Here is a 16,550-nt window from a genome sequence, read left to right on the forward strand (position 1 = left end):
ACCCATTATTGCATATGTGTTGTATTTTGAAGCATATTGTATTTTGGCAGGAAATACGACATAATCAAGGGGGTTTGCATAAAGAGCTTAATGGATATTTGGACATGGGTCATCGAGGGAAGGTAGCACGAGGAAGAAGAGGACCAAAAGGTCCAGGAAGGGCCCAGGCTAATCGGCCTAGCCCATTCTAGAGTCCGGTCGACCTCCCGTTTCTTGAGTGTGAAGTCCACGATGATCTCTAGGGTTTTTTCACTGATATTGACCCAGAGCCGCCTCCTATGGGAGACAATAAATACCCCCTCATGGACTTCAAGGAGGAGGAGTTGGATGGAAAGGAGAAAACACCACGCAAACACCATCCACCGCCACCACAAGGAGGAAAAATGGAGAGAAGATTGGATCTACGAGAAGCCACGCGAAGCGGAGCACCAGAGGAAGAAAGCACCAGAGGAAGAAGAAACCTCCCAAGCCGATCGGCTTGGAGGCGCCCAGGCCGATCGGCCTAGGGCTTTTCTGCCCCCGTTCATCATCGTCTTCGGTCCAGTTGATCTACAGGGCGATCTTAACCTAGAATTTTGTCAACATGTGAAGATCATGGGGTAAAGTCTCTGTTTGACCTTGGGGTTGTATGGAGATCTTGTTTTGTAATCGTTGAACCTCTTGTTTAAGATCTGTTTGTTATCTATCATATCTTGATGATGCTCTTTCATGTAATGGCTGGCCAGTGCTACTTTGGGTTGTTTATTTGCTTACCTGGAATGATCATCATGCCATGTTCTTATTGTTCGATAATTGAGTACCCTCATGTAGTGACAACGTGCGAGAGGGAAAGTGTTGGGCATGGTTTACATCCACTCACGATAACACATAGATCTAGTTCTTTCATGCAAAGTGATTACATCTACAAGTGATCCTAGATCCCTAGGACAAGCATTTTATCTATCTTGTTTACATCTATACTCTCTATCCGCTTTAATCTAAGTCACTAGTTCTTTTGTTAGTTCAATCGTATCATACACAAACAATCTTCGGTTACGTAGATTAGTGCTTTGTTAAGCGTGCAAATTCACTTGTTCCATGGATTGATAAACCTTGGGGGATTACTCTATAGGAAGAGCTACAACTGATTCGTATGCTTGTGGTTCATAAATTGGCGTGCTAACTGCCGTCAACAAGCTTTTCTGGCGCCGTTGCCGGGGAACAGGTCAATTTTGCTATGTTTTAACTTTGTATCAATTTTTCTTAACCTCTAACATCTAACTTTTTCTCTAGAATAGAAAATCTTTGTTTTTATTTTTGATGTCTAGATGGCTCTGATCAATCACTACAAGGAGGAAGGAGAAAAGTTTATGAGGGATTATGCAATTCCATTAACCGATCAATTTCGACAGGCAGAAATCTAACTCAATGCTTGCATCCAAGGAGTACATCTTGGATAAAGAAATAATAGACATGGCTGGAATCAATCCTTGCCAAGGAGTGGAGACTAATAATCCATATAGACACATTGAACGATTCACGATGCTATGCAACACGCTACAACAAGAAGGAATTATGCCAGCTTGGTTCAGGTGGAATCTATTCTCGTTTTCACTTGCAGGTATAGCAAGATGATGGTATGCAGAAGCTTGTTTCGATGCGAAGGGGAATTGGGAGACACTAATGAAAAAATTTTGTGGGAGATTTTTCTCTGTTAGCAAACTTCAGAACCTTCGAAAGGAAGTGATCATGTTTGTGCAAGGAGAAGATGAAGAAATAGATCAAGCTTGGGACAGATTCAACAGACTACTCAAACAAGGACCTAAGCTTGGATTCTTAGGTGATGTGTTGTTGGACACATTTTATTTTTCACTAACCTTAAAATGCCAGGAGTTTGTTCAAATCTATGCAGGAGGAGACCTTATGGAAAAGACACTCAGGGTGGCTGCACAACTTCTACCAAAAATCAGTAGAGGAGAAGCCGTAAACAGAGAATGGGATAACTATCAATCTGGGCACGAGAGCAAGGAAATCAAGGACATATACTTGCTGGAATTTTCAGAAAAGAACTCCAGAAGGATGAGAAGGAAGAGTCTATGGTGCAAAAAGAAGAAGAACCAGCACACATAAAGGAGGAAACTACCCAGTGCATCAAAGATGACAAACCAGAAATATCAGAAGCTCAAAGCTTGGTGAATGCAAAACCCTTGCGGGAGTTTGAACAAATGGATTGAATTCCTATCGATTTCAGTGGGATATTTGATAAACATAGGCCATATCCAATTAAAATGGGTCAATCAGCACCATAGAGACGGATTTTCCACTAGAGAGACACATTGGGTATGTTCTTGACAAGGAAATAGCTAGAGAAATTATTCAAAAACTTTTCAGTGAAGAAGAAGTAGACCCAGAATACGTTGCTGAAGTAAAGAGAGTCAAGGGAGTAATACCTGAGGCATCACCTTTCGCTAGTCTAGCACAGATATATGCAATTGGAACCAATCAAGACGAAGGAGCACATTTGCCTACACCGCATATCGATTGCATGGTCAATGGGAAGATTATCGACAAAGCACTCTGCGATATTGGAGCACACATAAGCGTCATATCTTCAAAAGTTTACGATAAACTTTTCAGTAAGACTTTGCAACTTGCTCCAACACCAATTCAATTGATCATGGGAGATGGTAGGACAACCGAACCTTTGGGAGTGCTTAGAGATCTAAAAGTTAACATCTCAAGTAAATCTATACCAACTGATTTGTTTATTATTGATGCTTCCTATGAGAAACATGATGATATAATCCTTAGTAGACATTTTCTTAAGTTGGTAGATGATGTGCTTGATGCGAGAGAAGGCAAAGTAATAATTAATGTTGATGGTGCTAAATATACTTATGATTTTCTACCTGCATCTCAGAAAAAATTACATCTATCTCCTGATAACAAGGAGGTAGAAAGTATATGCTTTGATGAAAATTTCAGGGATCCTTTACTAAGAGCAATGGAAAATAATGTGGATGGCCAAGATAGCGAATTGGGAGAAGCAACTGATGCATTGTCACCTCAATATAGGACTCTGGAGGAAGGAAATTTCGAAGATATTGGGGAATTGGTGCAACAAGAACCAGAAGCACCAGATGTTGAGCAGAAGCCATTCCCTGAGGGATTAAAATATGAATATTTAGGGAATAACAAGACGTATCCAGTCATTGTTAGCAATGAGTTAAACGAATAAAAAACTGAGAAGTTGCTGAATTTATTGAGAAAGCATAAAAAAAAGTGATTGGGTACACGATCAAAGACTTAAAAGGAATCGGTCCAACTTTCTGCACTCATCGGATACAATTAGAAGATCAACATAAGCCAGTTGTGGAGGGCCAGAGAAGACTAAGCCATGCTATGCGTGACGTGGTAAAGAAGGAGGTGATCAAATTGCTTAATGCCGAGATTATTTATCCAATACCACACAGTGAATGGGTGAGCCCAGTGCATTGCGTATTAAAGAAAGGAGGACTTACTATCGTAACAAATGAGAAGAATGAGCTGATCACCTAGAGGACAGTGATAGGGTGGAGGATGTGTATCGATTACTAGAAGCTGAATAAGGCAACTAGGAAGGATCACTTCCCTTTGCCTTTTATCGATGAAATGCTCGAAAGGTTAGCAAAGTACTCTCACTTTTGCTATCTTGATGGATATTCCGGGTTCTTTCAGATTCCTATACACCTAGATGATCAGCATAAGACCACGTTCACTTGTCCATACGGAACTTTTGCTTATAGAAGGATGCCTTTCGGACTGTGCAATGCACCTGGATCTTTTCAACGCTACATGATGGCTATATGCTCAGATTTCATTGAAGATATCATGGAGGTATTTATGGATGATTTTTCAGTTCATGGTATAAGTTTCGACAATTATTTGGAAAATCTTGATAAAGTTCTTAAACGATGTGGAGAAGTTGATCTAGTCCTAAACTTGGAGAAGTGCCACTTTATGGTGAAACAAGGAATAGTACTTGGGCATGTCATCTTAGAGAGAGGGATAGAAGTTGATAAAGCAAAGATCGAAACTGTGGAGAAGTTGCCTTCACCTACAGACATCAAGTCATTGAGAAGCTTTCTCGAACACGTTGGATTTTACAGGAGATTCATTAAGGATTTTTCAAAGATCACCAAGCCATTAACACAACTCCTGCAAAAAGATGTGAAATTCGAGTTTGATGAAGACTGGTTCCAAGCTTTCAGAACTTTAAAGCAATCACTCATTAGCGCACCCATCCTTCAACCTCCAGATTGGAATCTACCTTTTGAAATAATGTGCGATGCAAGTGATTATGCTGTTGGGGCAGTCCTTGGACAAAGAAAACAAGGGAAGGTACAAGCAATTTACTAAGCTATTAAGACTTTAAATGAGGCTCAAATAAATTATGCGACTACGGAGAAGGAATTGGTTGCGGTAGTGTTCGCTTTTGAAAAATTCAGATCTTATACTATGAACTCCAAAGTGATTGTGTACACCGACCATGCTGCGATTAAATATCTTTTATCCAAGAAAGGTGCTAAACCATGTTTGATTCGCTGGATATTGCTGCTACAAGAATTTGATGTGGAGATCAGAGATAAAAAGGGATCAGAAAATGTGGTGGCTAACACTTGTCGAGAATGTTTCGCTGGATATTGCTGCTACAAGAATTTGATGTGGAGATCAGAGATAAAAAGGGATCAGAAAATGTGGTGGCTAACACTTGTCGAGAATGTATCAACAAGATGATGGAAAAAAGCCTATTGAGGATCGAATGAGAGCCGATCATCTATATAGAATCCTCGATAAGGATACTTGGATGTAGAGGAATGAAAGGAGAAAAGTGGTTGCTGAAAACATGAAATACTATTGGTCTGCACCTTACCTATATAGATATGGAGCAGATGAAGTATTAAGAAGATGCATCCCAAGAGAAGAAAGGGAAGCGGTACTTCTAAAATGTCATTCATCAGAATATGGAGGACAGTATGGACACTTCAGAACTCAAGCAAAAGTCTGGGCAAGCAGATTTTATTAGCCAAAGATGCATGAAGATGCAAAGAGATTCATTGCTACTTGCCCGGAATGCCAAAGAATAGGGAATATTTCAGCTAGAAATTCTATGCCATTGAACTACAACTTGCTACTTGACGTTTGGGGTATAGATTTCATGGGCCATTCTTAAAGTCACATGGATATATTTGAGCACATCTTTGTCATGGTTCATTATGTGTTTAAATGTAGAAGCTATTCCATGTCGGAAGGCGTCAACAGAAGAATCAATTCACATGATGAAGACTATTATATTTTCCAGGTATGGAGTGCCAAGAATTTTGATCAGTGATGGAGGATCACATTTCACAGGAAAAGATTTTGGCAAATGTCTATCAAAATTGGGAATTGAACATAGAGTATCTACAGCCTATCATCCTCAAACGAATGGACAAGTTGAAACTTCTAATAAACAACAGAAGGATATCTTGAAGAAGACGGTAATTAAAGGAGGGAAGGATTGGTCAAAGAAGCTAAATGGAGCATTATGGGCATATAGGACGGCTCACAAAACACCTATAGTTATGACCCCGTATCAATTCGTTTATGAAAAATATGTCACCTTCCTGTTGAACTCGAACATAAAGCTTATTGGGCTATAAAGGAGATGAATCTTGATATTGATGCTGCAAGAGTAAAAAGAAGAATTCAGATCAGTGAATTAGAAGAGACAAGGCTTAAAGCTCACCACAGTGCAAGCATTTATAAGGAGAGAATAAAGAGATGGTTCGATAAAAAGCTTCACAAGAAAGAATTCAAAGAAGGAGACAAAGTACTACTGTTCAACTCTAGGTTCAAACTTATCGGTAAAGGAAAATTGATGAGCAAGTGGGACAGACTATACATGGTTCATAATGTATCACCTACCGAAGCGGTAACAATTATGGACGTCAAAGCATATGTTGTGAATGGATAGTGACTAAAGATATTCTTGGAACCTGAAGGACCAGAAATGCGACTGGAAGGGGGGTGAATGGGAGCCGATTCAAATTTTCTCCAACAACTTCGACTAAAAGCCCACAAGCCTCTCTTCTAGCAAAATCAAGTCCACTTAGCTATGCACAAGCTAATAGACCTAGGAATGTTGCTAGGAATCCAATTTGAGAATAGCGGAAGTAAGAAAGACTTCAAACAAGCTCCGGAAGACAAACTTTGAAAACCAACACCTCTGTGCGAAAAAATCCGGAGGAACCTTCGGAAAATTCCAGACGTGCAGAAATTTCCGAAGGTCCGGAGATTTCCGGAATTCCAAAACACCCTGCGCAAAGATGATAGAAAAATCCGAAATAGGGTCAAACGACCTCCAAGAATCACGAAATTTGAAACATAGCTTCACAACTTAGTAAATAAGCTTCTCCTAAGAAATCATCCCCAAAAGATTTGAAAATAAAGAGTAATTCCAAATCTTATGAAGAACTCTATTTTCTCAACCCTGAAACTTCAATCGACTCGATCTATGAACTCGTGAGGTTTCAATCAAATCCCTTCGGTGGAAAGGTTCAACTCACGTCCTAGTTCATTTCCAAACAACTGGATTGGCTCAAAACTCCCGACAAAACATGAATCAACTAAAAATGTGAGAGGGAAGAAAAGAGAGAAAGCAAGAACGTGAAGAACACAAACGGAAATTGCAAATCTAAATGGGATGGAACAAATAGCATGAAATAGATCTTTGGATTACTTCACCATATCCGGTTACAATCCACCCCTTAGCACAATCAAAGCTACGATGGCAAAAAGATCAAACAAAGATCCCTCCTCTCTCCCCTCTCTTCTCTCCCAAAGCTCTCACAAATAAATGAGTAGCAACCACCAAAATAAGCCCAAGGGGAATAGCTGCCCCAACAGCCCTCCCACATATATATAGACATTTGGCCAATGTCCAAAATGCCCTAACATTAAGCATACAACTCAAATACCTCACCAGGGGTAAAACCGTCCAACATTTTCTTCGTTCATCGGATGGACCCAGCACCTTCACGACTTCGCTTCGCCTCGACGCAAGCTTCGCAATGGTGCCACGTGTCCTCCAACTCGACACCGTCCGGCCGCACCGAACTCGCCCCCGATTTTGAGGTCCAAACTGGCAAACTTGCTTGCGCGGTGGTTTTGAGGCCCAAACCACCCAAACCCTCTGCACATCCACCTGGTGTGACTCACCCCCAGTTTTGAGGTCAAACCCTCTGCACACCCTCCTGATGTGACTCACCCCCAGTTTTGAGGTCAAACCGGTCAAACCCTCTTGCACGTCCCGCAAGGCGTGACTCACTGATGTCGACGCGTGTCCAGCCTCCGCCAATCCTTCGACGCCTCCAAGTCTTTCGCTCCCAGCTCCTGGGCCGCCTACTCGACTTGCCTCCGTCTTGCTTGACTTGACCGACGCTGTCTCTATCATCGTCCGTGTACTCTTGCTCTTCCATGAACCATGTGGATCGCCCATGACTCCGCCTGGACTCCTCAGGTCCCTGGTTCCAAGCCTACTCGTGTCCGCCCTTCATAGCCCTAGTTCATCGGCATGGACCTTTCACGCTTGACTTTCACCTTATGTCGTCAACCACCACATCGCATCCTACACCTGCACATCACAAGCCAAGAGACACAACACACAACATATGGTATACTCAAATACCACAACACAACTCACACAACACAGACCTCCGGTTAGCCGTTAGCATAATCAAGCATATATGGAATATGGACTCAACCGGTAAAGCCTCAAATCATCTAGTCAATCACTCATCACAAATAGACCAAGGAACTTCTCAACTTGGTCTCTCAATATCCCCCTTGATAAGTGCATTGACAAAAGATGATTTGAAAGCAAAAGAGAACTCATTCAAGTGCCCAAAAGCCAAGTAAAAGCAAACACCAGGCAACTTGATATGAGAAAGGATCATGCAAGCTCCAATCAAAAATTCTAGATGGCATCAAAGCCATTTCTCAATCTCCCCCTTGATGAATCCCGCAAGACAACTAAAAAGTCAGGCGAGAGACACAAGAGCTTCATGAATCCCAAAATGCTGTCAAAGCCATTTCAACATTTGTCAAACGCTCATCACAATTAAATCAAGGTTCATATCAACTTGATTTTCTCAATCTCCTCCTTGATGAGTGTGTTGACAACATTCAAGCACAAAGAAATGGTTTGAGAGGCACAAGTCGAAAATCTCATCCAAGTGATCGAAAGCTAAGTAAAAAACTAAGATCAAAGTCACTTGAGATGAGAAGAACCATAAAAGCTAAGTTGTGAAACCAATTAGGCCATACTCTCATCCAAGTGATCGAAAGTCATGTAAAGGCAAAGATTAAAGTCACATGGCATGAGAAGCATCACAATGGCCAAATCAACTTGCAAAAGTCTCGGTCCCAAAGACATGGGCAATGGCTCGACACAACCGAGACAAAGAACACATGATCCCTCAAGAAGAGGCAGAAAGGGCTCAACATCAATCATGTGAAGATCAAAAACACATGATCCCTCAAGAAGATGCAAAAAGGGCTCAACACCAATCATGTGAGGATCGAAAGCTCAAACCAAATGCCGGTTCCTCAAGAAGAGGTAAAAGCTCAACACAACCAGCAAAAGAGCAAAAGAGAGCACAAAACTCACAAGCTCCCCCTGAACACATGCACTCCCCCTAAAAACATGCCACAATGAAATGCATGAACAAGAGCAAAAGAATGCATGCTCCACCTCAAATGCAAAACTCCCCATTAAATGCAAGACTCCCCCCTTAAATGGAAACATAAGATACGCATGGGAGCACAAAATGCATGCCATGGGTATACAACCTACCAAGCTTCTCAAATATATCACAAAGCACTTGCAAAGGCTACAAGTGAGATAATGCACAAGCAGGTAGACATAAAGAGCAATTGCATCGCCATCAAGAGGATATTATGATATAAGCAAAAGACGAAGCAAGTTGACAAATTTTGTAGTTTATAAAAGTATCACCACATGAGCAAGCATCTAGTCATGAATCACTCAAGCAAGAATTAAACTAGGTCATTAGAGCTCATACAAGGAAGATACATTCTCAACAAGAGATCATTGCAAACACCCACATATGCATCACAAGTCATGTCAAGGCTTGTTGAAACCATGTGCCTACTTCTTTTGGTAGACATCATATAACAACTAAGCAAGCAAGAATATCAACATTAAGCACAAAAACTTGGTGAATTACTAATTTTTTTTCTTTCATTCACATTAACCAAGTCACATGAAGTGCCTTTGCGGCACAAAGAAGCCATGCTTCCCAAAAGGGTGCATCATGGGCTAAACATTTGCAATGATACCTAGATCTTTCATCCAATTTTTTGTGTGGGACTTAAAAAATTAGATATATTTTTAGACGTACGTGCTGCTACGAAAAGTTAGGAGGCAGAGGGGCTGAAAACCCCCTGGGCCGATCGGCCCCGTAGCCCCCAGGCCGATCGGCCTGGGAGGTTTTCGCCACCAAATCGGTTCCCCTCTCCCATCTTTGGTAATGACAAAATATGGAAGTGAATTTTTGTGGGAAGGGGCGAGGAAGTTTTTGGAAATGTGTGGATCCTTGGCCAAGATTTCAAGAGTATATAATGAGGGCAATTGGAGCTCGAGTTTCGCATCTACACAAGTAATTTAGATCCACCCAAACCAGAAAAAAAGTGCAATGGCGATGTCCAGAAGCTCGGAAGATGAGAGGGGTAGTAGCTGGCGAAGGAGGCCAGGCCGATTGGCCTGACCTCCCCAGGCCAATCGGCACCACCCTCTCCTTTAGCCGCTACCTTCGCTGTTCACATGGAAGTCAAGAGGTGCGAGTTGGGTCCCAAAACTCCGCCAAGGATCGCTCGCATCAGCGTTGGAGGCAAGGCGCCATCTGGAAAGCTCATGGATCGCAAGTTCATCATCCTTTCAAGTGATGATGAAGCAACCAACAAGAAAAAGGAGGTCATTGTCGCTTGTTTAGCAAGGCTCCTCCGGATCAAGCGCTAGAGCTATGTGGAGAAGATGCCCGAGTACTCGCCGGTTGACTACGAAGGTGATAGCGATTGGAAGGACGATAGGAGCCCTGGATCGTGGGATGCTGCAGGCCGTGATGACAAAGAAGATGCCAACACATACTAGGATTGGGCTGATGAGATGAAGAAAAGCAAGGAGGAAGAGGAACACCGTCAAGACAAGGGCCAAGAAAAGGATCTAGAAGACAATGGGCTATAACCAGAGGAGCATGATCCTACGTGTTGCACCACTTGCAGGAAGAACATCCATTACCTCTTCGATGCCGTCGACGACATCATGCTAGCCTTGCAAGCTCAAGATCAAAAGGTTGAAGATAATGATCACCGTTAGGAGGACGACTTCAAGTTCTTGCAAAGGAACATGAGGAAGCTCTTCGAGATGTGCGGCAACATGAGGAAGAACAAGGCTCATGGCGAAGGAAGTAGCAATCGTCCTGTGTGCAAGCAGTGCGAGCATCATCACTAGTGCGTTTACGAGCGTCTCTCCCTTTGTGCTTCATATGGTTACGACAAGGACGTCGTAGATTTTAAGCGTGGGGGGAGATCGCTGCTCGTATGAGTTTTTGGATCTAGTTTGGTCGAGTCGAGTCATGTGAGAGTCTAATCTAGTGTTTTTATTTTAATCAAAAGTAGATAAAGTAGTAGTCTTCTTAAACTTCTAGGAAGACTTAGGCCTAGATCGCTACTTTAGCGTCTTTGTGAGAAGAAGCATGAATAAAAAATGAGGATCGTGCGAGCGTTTTTAGTGTGTACCTTTGCTTGCTTGTCTTTTATTTTACCTTTGAAACTTTTGATCCTGAGCATTGTCTTGAATTCTAAATCTTAGTTGTGGAGTTTAGTAATTGATTTGTTTATGCAATACCTATGGTTTATGATGATCAAGTGATTTGGTTTTGATTATGCTTTATGTGTAAGTCTTGAATTGGAGGTGATTTAAAATTTTGTTGCTTATATAAAACCTCTGCAAAAACAAGATTGATCAAGTTTTCTACCAGGTTGAGAGTTTTGCCTATCCTACCAAATGCCTAAAAATATTTATTCATACCACCATAAGCAAGAATTGACACTTTGAATTGAGTTAGGATCGCTCTCTCTTAGTTTGCCTTAATTATGAGCATTGATCATATTCTTTGACCATCTCTGATTTCTAGCCTAGTCAATACTAAGTAATGAGAGTTTTTCACTGGAACAATCATAATTTCTACTGAATTCCGAAACCCAAACCAAATATTTCTCAATTTATTACTTATTCCTTGAACACAACCCATTATACAAAGATTTGTTCCGCTTTTTATTGAGCTTTGTGGAAAATAAGGAAAGATATAAGAAAAGGAAGTTTCACCAGAAAGTTGAGCCAGAGGGCAGGAAAGGAGAGGCCAGGCCGATCGGCTTGGTCCCCTCTAGGCCGATCGGCCTGGGGCTCCTTTGCCTCGGTTTTCATGCAGCAAATTCCTAGAAGGCCTCTAGAAGGGTATAAAACTAATTTTTATGGTGTGGTCTTCAGAGGAGGTTTGGAGAAGAGATTAAAAATAAAGAAAGAAGGAAAGAAGGAAAAATATTGAGAAAAAGAAAAAAAATAATATGAAAAAAGAGAAAGAAATAAATGAGGAGTTTTTACTGTCATGAAGATCAAGAGAGGTGCAAAGAATAGATGAACTTGTTTACGGAACATATTTTCATTCCAACCATGTGCATTGCGATGACGAGGACATCGCCTGTGCCTCAGAGTCACTATTTTATTTGCCTTTGCACATGTCAACCATTCTATATCTTCTCATGATCAATGGCTCGGAAGGTAAGTAACTGTTAGAGAGTTTTCTTAATTCGATAATATAAGTGTTGATTCTAGCTAGCCTTACCCAAGCTCCACTATATAATTGAGTGAACTTTTGAGAGATGAGAGCTTGGAAATAAGTAGGATAGCCACCATTCATTTGAGTGACATGTAAGCACCTGGAAAAGGATTCTTGTTTCAATTTTGTTGCAGGGAGATTGTTTTATGATGGAAGAAAACCCTCCGAAGAAAGTCAGAAAGTAAGTGTAGTTGATTCTTAAAGTCACTTGGTCTTGAATAATAGCTGTGGGGAATCTTTGCTTAGATAAATCTTTGAACACCCATACTTTGATTATCTTTGATGCTCCTCTAATCTTTTGTTTGAAGGCTAGATACTTGACTCGCTTGCTCAGGTTTAGTTCAAGATCTTTGTTCAACCTTGCTGGAGAAGTTTCTAGCTAAGCGTGGGAGGATTGTTTACGCTCGTTATTGACACACTTTTACTGCTATTTAACCAGTGTTTTCATGCTTATTCTTATACTAACCCACCACTTAGCACCTGAAATAACCCTATTATTACAGATGTGTTGTATTTTGGAGCATATTGTATTTTGGTAGGAAATACGACATAATCAAGAGGATTTACATAAAGAGCTTAACGGATATTTGAACATGGGTCATTGAGGGAAGCTAGCACGAGGAAGGAGAGGACCAGAAGGGCTAGGAAGGGCAAAGGCCGATCGACCTGGGACCCTCTAGGCCGATCGGCTTGGCCCATTCCAAGGCCTGGTCGACCTCCCATTTCTTCAGCGTGAAATCTATGATGATCTCTAGGGTTTTTTCACCGATATTGACCTAGAGCCGCCGCCTATGGGAGACTATAAATACCCCCTCATGAACTTCAAGGAGGAGGAGTTGGAGATAGAGGAGAAAACACCACGCAAACACCATCCACCACCGCGACAAGGAGGAAAAACGGAGAGAAGATTGGATCTATAAAAAGCCACGCGAAGCGGAGCACCAGAGGAGAGAGAAACCTCCTAAGCCAATCGACTTGGAGGTGCCCAGGCCGATCGGCCTGGGGCTTTTCTGCCCCCGTTCGTCATCGTCTTCGGTCCAGTTGATCTATAGGACGATCTTTACCCAGAATTCTATGAATATGTGTAAGATCATGGGGTAAAATCTCTGTTTATCCTCGGGGTTGTTTGGAGACATTGATTTGTAATCGTTGAACCTCTTGTTTAAGATCTGTTTGTTATCTATCATATCTTGATGATGCTCTTTTATATAATGCCTAGCCAGCGCTACTTTGGGTTGCTTATTTGCTTACCTAGAACGATCATCATATCGTGTTCTGATCGTTTAATAATTGAGTACCCTCGTATAGTGACAATGTACGAGATAGAAAGTGTTGGGCATGGTTCACATCCACTCACGATAACACTTAGATCTAGTTCTTTCATGCAAAGCGATTACATCTACAAGGGATCCTAGATCCCTAGGATAAGCATTTTATCTATCTTGTTTACATCCATACTCTCTATCCGCTTTAATCGAAGTCACTAGTTCTGTTGTTAGTTCAATCTTATCATATACAAAGAACCTTCGGTTACATAGATTAGTGCTTAGTTAAGCGTGCAAATCCACTTGTTCCACGGATTGATAAATCTTGGGGATTACTCTAAGGGAAGAGTTACAACTGATCCGTATGCTTGCGGTTCATAAATTAGCGTGCTAACTGCCGTCAACAAGTGGCAAGATCGGCACGGAACCATTCCAGCCCTAGAGCTGCGACTGCTGCTCTGGCCCACCACTCCAGCTATCCTCCATGGCCAGCCATGCCGACGCCTGCGGGCATGGATGTGCCTCCAGCCATGGCGGCTGGGCCATGCGCCGGCGGCTAGGCCCGGCATGGCTGGGGCACCACCCCAGGACCTAGCAGCGTGGCCGGTCTGGGTGGTGCCGTCCGCCCCTGCGGACACTGCTACTCCAGGTGCACCATGGAAGCCTAGCCATGCGCCCGGCCCCAGGCCTGGGGGCAATCCCGCGGCGGCCAGGAGCGCGCCCAGGGACCCGTTGGTGGGCCTCCCAATCACGCGAATGGGGATGTGGCACCGCTACTACCTCCGCGGCTGCATCTTGCAGACCACCACTGAATCTGCCCCTTTCAGCCACCGGGGGTCCTCTTCCGGCTGGCGCCACCGCCCCGTCCTCCATTTCTCCACTGCCACCGCAGACCATGAGGAGAGGGAGAGAGGAATCGAGGCCTGGGGGAGACGTGCGGTTCGCTGTGTGGATGAGGCCTTGCCAATTCTGAGGGGGTGGTGGTATTTTGGCTGTAATTACAGCGAAGTCTAGAGGCAATTTCGTACCGAGTCCTGCGCGGGTGGGGAGGAAGCCGCGGGGAGCTAGAAATTCCAGCTTTGCCTCGCTAGTAAAAATCGGCTACCGGCTTCGTGGGTGCTCCATAGCTGAAACCATTTGTTGGAAGGGCATTCGGTATAGTTTCTTCGGAAGCCGTCGGAGAAGCCATCCAATAAAACCTTCCAAGGGCCCAAAACCAACTTGTGCCGAATGCACGGTTTGATGGCTATTGTGTTGATAAGATTGGACTGCATAGAGCCATAGATTATTAAATGGGGTGCTTGTACTTATCAACCCCGGAGAAGTTTCGAACCTCATTATATTTGTGTACAGCCGTGAGCTGTGCAAGTAGTTTCAAAGCTGGTTTTTCAAAAAAAAAAAAAAGCTGGTTGAATTTTAGCTATACTTACGCTACCGACAATTTGTCAGCACTCAACAATTAGGGTCACTAGTAACGACTAGTCAAGTCAAAGACGCGTTTCCCATATGGTCCAGTAATCATCTCTGGATTTTTATCTCATCTTTATTTTAGCTTATCACATGCCAGGAAAGGTCCATATAACATTTCTTATCATCTTTCGTCAAAGCCTCAAAGGTATCGTGTCCGTCGCCAAACGTATACATATATGTATGATGTATCGTACTTGTCTCTTCATCGCTACCAACACAAAGCACATGACACCCATATCAGCTTAATCAGAAAATGTACGCGACCAAGCCGCTGTCCCTGTTCAAGAGCCACCCGGAGGCGGCGTCCCGGCCGCCACCGGAGGGCCGGAACTCCGGCTACCTCGTGGTGAAGGTCCCCGACGACGACGGCGACGACGGCGAGACTTGCTGCTGGGGCACATGCGGCGGGACGCGCGTCCGTGACCTCCCGTTCCCGCAGAACCGCGTGCTCACCGTGCGGTACACGGAGCAACACGGCGAGAGCAGCACCACCTACGCCGACGCCGTCGTGTTCGTCCCCGTCCCCGACCAGCCGCTCGCGTCCAACCGCTACTACCCCGTCATCGCCGCCGGCCGGCGCAGGGGCCTCGTCAGGGCGTGCTCTCGCGAGGAGGACATGGTCCCGTGCTGCTTCTGCCGGTGCATCAGCGACGTCGAGCCCCGGCCGTTCGACCCGGCGGACATCTACCAGCAGATCGAGATCGTGCCGCGCCGGCGGGGGCGGTTCACGGCGAGGGCCGTCGCCCCCGATGGCTTCCCGTACTTCCTCTACCGCAAGAAGGGCTGGCGCGTGTACGCGTCCAAGCCCAAGGACTTCGACCTCGGCGAGGCGCGGGGCCTCGACGCCGCCCTCCGGTCCCGCCAGCTCCCCGACGCCGCCATCCTCGACGCGTTCCCGGCGGCGACCAACACGGCTGCCGTCGGGAAATGGTACTCCCCGTTCTTCGTCGTCATAGAAGGCGGCGTCGCGCCGCGCGAGCAGATGGAGCGCAGCGCGTTCTACGAGGTGACGCTGGAACAGCACTGGGAGCCGGTGCACGCGCACGCCGCCGGCGTCTCGAAGCTGGCCAGCAACAGGGCGCTCATCGGTGGGAGCGTGGAAGCGAAGCAGGAGGTGGGGAGCTCGGGGAACGGCGACGGGTACGTGTGGTTTAGGGCGGCGGCGACGGGACAGAGGATCGGTGTGTGCACGAGCGTGTGGGAGAGGATGCGGTGGGAGGAGTACAGGGGCGGGTGGGTGGACGAGGAGGAGGACGCCGGGAGGCTTGCCGGCGGATCGGTGCTGGTGGAGAGGTTCGTGGTGAAGAGGCTTGATGGCAGTGTGGTTGTGGCCTTTGACTTTGCGCATCTCAACAAATTCAGATCGAAGCAGCTGTGAATACAGAGCAAGAATAAAATTGAGGTCAACCGTGGCTGTACCGTACGTCGTGTGTGAAAGAGAAGAGATGTTAAATCATGTACACTGTGAGATAATGAAAGGTTGGGGCCTAATTCCGTCAATGCCACTGAAAAAATTCCAAACCCTTGTATGCCACTAAGTCCACATAGCAAAGACCTAGCAGGACCGTGTGTCATGCACACGGGATGGCATAAGAGGGATAGGATTTTTTTCAGTGGCAACAAGGGATTGAATAAAAATTCACCAGCAAACCTTGATAAAGATATTTCTTTCATCAAATATACATGTCATAATGATTTTGCTTCGAATGATTTTATTAAAATGCCAACATATCTTCTTTCAAATTCCATCAACGATGATAGCCGTCCCTTTGCAACATGGTCTGGAAGGAAAAACATGACCAATCCTCATTTCTAACCTTATCACCTCCTTCAGCATATTGCGGAACATAGCGTGAAATGGATCAGAAATTAGTGTTCTTACCTAGCCATGATGATG

General features: G+C 44.3%; 2 protein-coding genes across 2 annotated transcripts; both read left to right on the forward strand.

Moving 5' to 3' along the window:
* Positions 1–2,524: 2,524 nt before the first annotated feature.
* LOC140223226 (uncharacterized) lies at positions 2,525–3,217 on the forward strand. The gene has a single exon (XM_072294762.1). The coding sequence runs from the start codon at positions 2,525–2,527 to the stop codon at positions 3,215–3,217; it is 693 nt and encodes a 230-aa protein (XP_072150863.1).
* Positions 3,218–14,817: 11,600 nt separating this feature from the next.
* Positions 14,818–16,313, forward strand: LOC117861356 (uncharacterized). The gene has a single exon (XM_034744892.2). The coding sequence runs from the start codon at positions 14,907–14,909 to the stop codon at positions 16,029–16,031; it is 1,125 nt and encodes a 374-aa protein (XP_034600783.1). The 5' UTR covers positions 14,818–14,906; the 3' UTR covers positions 16,032–16,313.
* Positions 16,314–16,550: the final 237 nt, after the last annotated feature.

Source organism: Setaria viridis, chromosome 6 (assembly GCF_005286985.2).
Source record: "Setaria viridis chromosome 6, Setaria_viridis_v4.0, whole genome shotgun sequence".
Taxonomy (NCBI): Eukaryota; Viridiplantae; Streptophyta; class Magnoliopsida; order Poales; family Poaceae; genus Setaria; species Setaria viridis.

Excerpts from the sequence above, each read along its gene's own strand:
- LOC140223226 (XM_072294762.1), top strand. The coding sequence starts at position 2,525 with ATGGTCAATGGGAAGATTATCGACAAAGCACTCTGCGATATTGGAGCA.
- LOC117861356 (XM_034744892.2), top strand. The coding sequence starts at position 14,907 with ATGTACGCGACCAAGCCGCTGTCCCTGTTCAAGAGCCACCCGGAGGCG.